This window comes from Nomascus leucogenys, chromosome 22a (genome assembly GCF_006542625.1).
Source record: "Nomascus leucogenys isolate Asia chromosome 22a, Asia_NLE_v1, whole genome shotgun sequence".
Taxonomy (NCBI): Eukaryota; Metazoa; Chordata; class Mammalia; order Primates; family Hylobatidae; genus Nomascus; species Nomascus leucogenys.
In genome coordinates this window covers 66956339-66964268 of record NC_044402.1, presented here as the reverse complement: position 1 = coordinate 66964268, position 7930 = coordinate 66956339, and the positions used below count along the sequence as shown (strand labels likewise).

The following is a 7930-nucleotide window of genomic DNA, read 5'->3' as shown; positions in this document are numbered from 1 at the left end:
TATACATTGTATATATACATTATATATATATAGTGTGTGTGTGTGTGTATGTGTGTGCACACTCCATACAATATCATTTCCTGCTCAGACCTTTACAAAAATTGCTAAGAAACAGTAAATTGGACAGTTTGGCCTTCAACCTTTTATCCACCCCAGGGAGAAAAGAAGTGGCTCAAAGAGGGTAGCATGAGAAAACAGAGGAGAAAATGAAGGCTTGGATAATCTGCCAACTGAATAACTGAGTAATGACATAATCGGATCATTGAAAAAAATGTTAAAATTTTTACCAGTTATTAATTAGAGAATCATGCATGACCCCGGGAACTTGCTTTTTGTTTTAAAACAGGGAGCCACGATTATGAAATGGTTCAAGCTGGCTTATTCAGGTCTGCTGAGATCTCTACTGGTTTGCTTTTCAGATCCCTCGTGGTTCGAGAACAGAATGGCGTTAAATCACACTGCCCTGCCTCAGGACGAGCGCCTGCCACATTACCTTCGAGATGGGGATCCCTTTGCTTCCAAACTTTCTTGGGAAGCGGATCTAGTGGCTGGCTTTTACCTGACAATAATTGGTAAGCTTCCTTAATTCTTCTGCGCAAAGGCTGCATTTAGAAAATTCATGGGCTGATATGTTAATTTTGTAAAACGATTCTGATACTTAAGTGGATAGTTTAGTGGAGGCGAAGAGTGGGGAAAGGCAGAAGATGGAATGGCATTATGGCATTCAATAAATGTTTCCTAGAGATGACTCTTTATTATCATTATTATTAGGAATAAAATTCCATTGATAATCCAAGAACTCTTACAGCAGAATTATTTATCCATTTCATTTTGGTTACTTTGGGAGTAGATTTACTTTCTGAATATCAAAATTAATGATAATGATATTTTATTTAAACAGAGTGCTTTTTATTTTTTAATAATGTTTTTGATATAATCATAAGATTTTACGTTGAGAATGGGCCTTAAAAATAATCTAGGTCAGTCTCCTGTTCTCACAACTGAGCAAACTCAATTGTGCTATAGTGCTATCGTAATGGCAGAAACACTGAGTTTACTTCACCTAAAAGTAAAGTTGCATTAAAATAGCTAAGCCATTTTGGTGAGAGTTGAAAAATGTATTGGTGATAAATGGAAGAAAGTCCGGGGTCAAAAGATTTTTGTGCGTAATTGACGAAGGGGTGCACCTGCTTCTAGACTGCATGATCTTGTTCATTCAGTAGCCACATGTGGCTTTTCCAAATTGAAAGGTGCTGTAGTGTAAATAGTCACCAGATACTGAAGGCTCAGTACAAGAAAAAGTGGTATAAAATATCTCATTAATAATTTTTAAAAATTAAATACATGTTGAACCTACAACATTTTAGGTATGTTAAGCTAAATAAAATATATTATTAAAATTAATTTACTGTAAATTTTTAATTTCTAAATTAAATTTTTACGTTGTTTAATGTGGCTACCAGAAAATTTTAGAATCCATATGTGGCTTGCATTTCTGGCTTACATTACATTTATATTGGATAGCACTAATCTAGACAGTTAGGATTTAACCACCATACTTTTCTTAAATTTAAAATTGTTGTTTTAAATTTGGGTGACCAGTGTGAAGGTGGGTTATGTCTTTAGGTTTGTTTGCCTTTAATTTTTTCAGATGTTGGGTCAAACTTGCTCTCTCTCTCTTTTCTCTTTGTTTCTATCTTTCTCTTCCACCCTTCTTCCCTCCCTTCCTCCCTTTCTTTCTTTTTCTCCCTCTCTCATCTATTTATTACCGGCTAAGAATTTCATTTAACCTCCTGAAAGTAGCAAAACTCATTAGAAAATACTTGATATCCCTCTATGGTCAGTACTTGAGGCAAAAGAACTCACGTGATTCAACCAAATTCTGCTGTAAAGTGATTCCCTGGGTCTTTGTCTTTATTGTTGTTAGTATTTTACTAGTTTAAATTCTGTTTCTTATAAATGAGTCCCCATCTCTTTTCAACATAAATATATATTGAGCACCCGCTCTTTGCCACTGTTTTAAGTTGCTGGGAATAGAGCAGAGAATAAAATGGGCAAACATTCTGCTGGAACAGAGACTATCTTATCTCTGTAAAATCCACATTGCATTTTTATTAAACTTAAGTACTTTCAATTACCAGAAAAGGCAGAAAAATAAGCAACTTGATCAGTTGAATTTAGCATAGCTCCATCACTTTCAAGGAATGAATTAAAAAGTAACATAAATAACCTGACAAATCTCTCCGACAACACAAAATAGAGAGGCCTATCAGTCCATCCCCAATCTTATGCAGGGAGGATTGGAGGAAGAGAGGCAACCAGGGTGAGGAAATCAGGAGAATTTCCCACCTGATACCCATGGAGTTGGGAGGAAAATCCACAATCATATTCCAGTGGGTTGGCTGAGATGGAGCCAGAAAAACAGGCTCAAAAAGAGTCCCTGGACGGGGGGAGCTTTAGGAGGATCAGGGCACTGGGAGGTGGAGCCAATGGTATGTTAGAGAACAGTCACGCAGGGTGAGGAGAGGGGTCGGCTGGAGGGGTTTGGACTCACCCTAGACCCACTTCTTGGACTTGGCCGTGTGTCTGGTTTTCACTCTCCTAGAATAGGCTGGTGTAGATGTTGCAAGATTCCTTTTTTTTTTGGACATAGAGTCTCACTCTGTCACCCAGGTTGGAGTGCAGTGGTGCGATCTCAGCTCACTGCAACCTCCATCTCCCAAGTTCAAGCGATTCTCGTGCCTCACCCTCCTGAGTAGCTGGGGTTACAGGTGTGCACCACCATGCTTGGCTAATTTTTGTGTTTTTTAGTAGAGACAGGGTTTCGCCATGTTGGCCAGGCTGGTCTTGAACTCCTGGCCTCAAGTGATCTGCCCACCTCAGCCTCCCAAAGTGTTGGGATTACAGGTGTGAGCCACTGCGCCTGGCCAAGATGTGTGTGCCCAGATTGCTTTTAAGGAGCCAGAGTGGAATAAACATTCTTGGTGGGCTTTGTTAAATACTAGAAGTCTTAAGAGACAATGGAAAGATAACAATATAAATCTGAGTTTGAAATACAGGAGACATAAATTACAAACCCATTTTCTACCTTCCACACTTTTACTATTATTGTAAATACTAAGTTTATTAACAGTTAATATATATGATATTTTTGTATCCATAAATGATATAGGATTTGATAATCTAAAACTGTCCCCACTTTGGTCTTTATCTTCTTAATCTGGTTGTCTTTTCACTAATATTAAGAATAAATTTGCTTTTTCCTGACACTCATCTATAACATATATATATATATATATATTGCTTGTTAGAATAATTTCCATGCAATGAGTAGAGAGGTGACTATTTTTTGATAACGCTTTGGGCACTGGGTGAAACCTTATGAAGTAGGGTCAGTAAAGAAAATTTAAGGGAGGAAAAGTAAGAAAACAAATATTTTCAAAAGAGATGTAGACAGATGAAAGGTGTTTCAATGAGCCTTGTGTATCAAACGAAAATGGATACTTGTTTTTACTCTTTTTGGATACAAAGTAGGTGGCATAAAGTTTATACTTTTTCAAGCCACGTTTTCACAGTTTGCTTTCCTAGCTGGTTTCCTTGAGTGAGACCTAAGTTTCATTTTGGTTGGTTTGCTCTGGAACTCCGTAATCTCTTTTATTTTTCTCTTCTTCTGCTTTATGAAAGCTAAAGAGGTTTTAATGGACCATTAAGCAGCACTGACTCCAGGGAGTCAGAATTCCCTAAGAGCACAATGCAGTTAGTTCTTGGTGGTTTCATACCATCAGCTGAATCACACATTTCTTTCTTTGCCCCCAAAATGAATTGTGGTGGAGAAGTAGAAATTAAAATAGAAAACTCTGGGTTTCTCCTGTTAATACTCTCCTTATTCCTTACTACTAAAGGCAGCTGTACCAGATTCTCATTTATACACAGCTACACTATGAAGCAAGAATTCCTGAAGAAATCTACTCTACATGTTAAGCTATGGAAGTAGGTGTATTCTTTTCTTAAATAAAGTCAGTAGGGATTGGGTCTTTTTGGATTTAAACTGGGTTTGTAAGAACTTTCGAACAGTTTCGTTGTGATGCCAAAGGCAACTAGTGATTAATAAAAGGATATGAAAAAGTGGGAACACACTTATGGCACTGTTGGTAGGTTTGGTGGGTTGAGGGTCACTTTCTCTCCCCTTGGTGGGAGGGACAGTGCCCAGGTTCTCGATTGTCACCCACTTACCCTTGATATCTAGTCCAGTAGCAGCTGAAGGCTGTCCTATCTGCCAGACACTCAGTGTCCATGTCTCCCAAAGAGGCAAAAGTCCTGGGGCGTCTCTGGGAGATGTCCATTTTCTTGAAGGGAGTTATGCCAGCCATACCTGGCCTCTGCCTCTCCTGAACACTGGTGCTCTCTTAGGAGTTCACAGTGATACCGAAGGCACCTTCTTTGGTTGGCTTCATCTTCAGAATTTATCAAGAGCTAAGGGTTTAACCCTACTGATCAGAGGGAGGGAGTTCTATAAAGCCAATAATCTATGAAAATGGCTGAGGAAAGTACTCCACCCTGGGGGCCAGGACAAGAACTGACCATTGGGATTCCCACACTTTCCTGAGCCTCGCGGGGAGATTAGCGATGCCTTTTTCTGGGTAAGTTCAGTCTTGTAATCCCTGACTCCTGCCCCATTGGCCTGTCACTCACAACTCATGCTTTTTATTTCATCTTCTTAATTTAGATGTTTTTATTTAGAGTCCTCTCACTACCCTCTAAATCTATGGTGTCCATTTTTGAAGTTGAGAAGTGTTTCATATCTGAGTGAACTCAAAATCCTAGTTTTAACGATGGGAATTTTTATTTTTCCTTGTAGGGATTCTGTCCACGTTTGGAAATGGATATGTCCTTTATATGTCTTCTAGACGAAAGAAGAAGCTGAGACCAGCCGAAATAATGACTATCAATTTAGCAGTCTGTGATCTGGGGATTTCAGGTAACACAACCATGCTATGTTTTCTTTGTGGGTTTAAACTACTCCCCATTCTAAAGTACTCACTGTCTCAAACATCACACCCTGACATCTCTTCCCTTTACATCTCCTTCCACTCTTCGCTTCGCACATCACCTTTCAGCGTTTTGTGGTAAGTCAATGGGGAGCTGTCCAGGTGACAAGATTATTCATTTAATATTTATTGAGTCTTTTCTGTGTGTCAGGCATGTTAGATGCTGAAGGCACAATTTGAAATAATATGTGATACCTCAGATGTCTCAAAGTGTAGTGGGCTAAATGATTCAGAAATCAGAAATCAGGAGGCAAGTCCCAGGTCAATATTTTAAGCTTCTTTACACTTCTTCAACCCTTATGAAAGTCTGATTAAAATAAACATCAACAAAGGAAGCTTGAAGGGTAAATGACAGTTGAAGACAGTTGAGAGGTGAATGTAGGAAGAGGAAAGATGTGCCCTGCTGATGATATATGTAATCATGACTTAGTGACATATCACAAGCATAGGAAGCTTCTGGTTCAGTGGTCCTCAAACGCAACTCACAAAATATCATCTGGGGAAGTTCTGAATTAAGTGGTTGAGAATGTTACCTGGGCATCAGGATATTTAAAATGAGAATCTACAGGTATGCTAATGTGTGGGCAAAATTGAGAACCACTGGCTTCTTTTTCACTTCTCTAATAACATGGCAAGGAGTTGGAAAAAAATTTCTCCTTCACTATAATTCACTTTTAAAAATATGAACCATTTTAAGTAAATCATTCTTCACTTTCTTCTACACAACTTCAGAGTTGCTTAGATGGACTCTAATCTGTCTTTGAATCCCAACATCTGCTATTTAGCTTATGGTTTTAGGTCATTAGAGTAGGGTAATATGTTTGAACAGTACACAGCAGCTCCTCTTACCATTAGAAATTTGTTAGTGGTTTCCCATCAAAAGCCTCCTTTAAAAAATGTTTTGTGGCTGGGCACAGTGGCTTGCACCTGTAATCCCAAAGCTTTGGGAGGCTGAGATGGGTATCAAGTTTGAGGCCAGGAGTTCAAGATCAGCCTGGGCAATGTAGTGGGACTTCATCTCTACAAAACAAATTTATCCTTGAAGTCTGGATACTGGGTAAAACTAAACAAAACAAATAAAAAATAGCTGGGCACTTGATCAAGTTCAGGAGTTCAAGCCTGCAGTGAGCTATGGTAGTACCCTTGCACTCCAGCCTGGGTGAAAAAGCGAGACCTTAATTTAAAAAAAAAGAGTTATCCGATATTTGTTTCTCTCTTCATAAGTGGATTTTTCTGCCAATCTCTAAAAACAAGGCTCAATAATAATCCTCTGTGTTCTGAGTCACTATTTAGCACACAGCAGATGTGTGCTTACTCAGAGTTTGGATGGTCTTGGTTATCTGGGAGGGCTTTATTCAGTATGGACCTGCATAAACATTATGAACGCTTATGGTGAATGCACGTGCACATTAAGAAGAGCATGCATGACATGCCTGGTTTTGTGAAAATAAACAGGACGAACCCCAGGGGATTTGTGAGGCTGCAAAATGGCTGCCATTTTTACCTGTTGCCACGCGATGGCGGTGTCGCAACAGGAACGGTAGCTTTCCCGGCCAGCTCGCCCCGCGGGCCCCTAAGGTGCTCTACCTGGTATTGAGCCTAACATGCTTGAATGAAACAAGTCATTCCAGCTACATCCTTCATCGGTGAATAACAGCAGGCTCATTGCTGGACTAGACTAGGCTTGAATAAAAATGTCCTTAATTGGCCTGGTGCATTGAAACATGCTTTCAGCCAAGCAAGTCGGCTCTAGAATGGCGCAAACCACCTCATTACTCTGCTTATGTCTTCCGAGTAATTTACCAGAAACCACTTTCTTTCATATAACAGCTTTCTCTAACCCAGATCATTTTTTTCAACTTTGGAGCATCTATAATACATTTTCCCTTCCAATAAACGTTTAAACTTTGCCTGCTTTATTTTTTTCTTGCTCAGCTATATTCCATTATAAGCACCTCCTGGAGGCCAGATGTATGGCATCTATGCAACTAATACTTGTTGACTAAATATCAAGGGCTCCCAGTCGTGTGTATTATATACACGTGTTATATTAGGATAACCTCTTAGGATAAAGTCGTGTTATATTAGGATAACCTGGGGTTGGGCGGGGGGTGGTGGTAAAAACATGTATAATGCCTGAACTCACTCCAGATAAATAACAATATTGGGAGGTTTGTGGGGAGGGATGGAACCCTGGATGCTGATATTTCAAAGCAAAGCAAAACAATCCGTCCAGCGATTCTAATGTGCAGCCGGGTTCTGGAAACATTCTACTAAGTGGAAGAGAGAGAGACATTCTAGATGACACCCCAGAGTTTAATCCAAAGCTCTACTGAAGAAGGAAGCCTGAAATCGCTTTTGCTAATCAGGATCCCAGGCACAACAGGTGTAATCTTACTCCATTCTGTCACTTTCACTTGTCTTTTTGCTGCCTTTAGCACCCACCTGGCTGACACCCACCTCAAGCCTTTTAGTTTGCTGTTTCCTCTGCCTCTAATCTTTTCCCTCCAGAAGTTTGTTTGACTTCTTTCCCACCGATTTAGGTATCTACCTAAATGTCACATCTCAGAGAAGTCTTCCCTAATGTCTTTATGTAAAACAACAATTTCCATCTACCTGCTTTCTCTGCTTTATTTTCCTTCATTGTACGAATCACTACCTTTCTGTCATACCACATCTTATATTACAAATTTAGGTTTTTTTTTTGTCTGCTTTACCTGTTAGAAAATAAACTTGTCAGTCTTGATCTCCACTTTGTCCTCTAGCACCTTGCTCTGTGTTTCTTACGTACTAGGCATTGAAAAATTTGTTGTTGAATGGAAAAAAACCCCACAAACCTAAATAGTTATTTTACACTCCATTTCCTTGTGGACTCACTGGAA

General features: G+C 39.4%; 1 protein-coding gene across 1 annotated transcript in view; it reads left to right on the top strand.

Annotated features, from left to right (window-relative positions):
* Window positions 1-420: 420 nt before the first annotated feature.
* OPN5 (opsin 5) overlaps window positions 421-7930 on the top strand; it is a 44027-nt gene continuing 36517 nt past the window's right edge. Inside the window, exons 1-2 of the mRNA XM_003254193.2 lie at window positions 421-572; window positions 4859-4978. Of these exons, the coding sequence (XP_003254241.1) occupies window positions 443-572; window positions 4859-4978 (250 nt within the window). The 5' untranslated portion in view covers window positions 421-442. The remainder of the gene's footprint in view (window positions 573-4858; window positions 4979-7930) is intronic.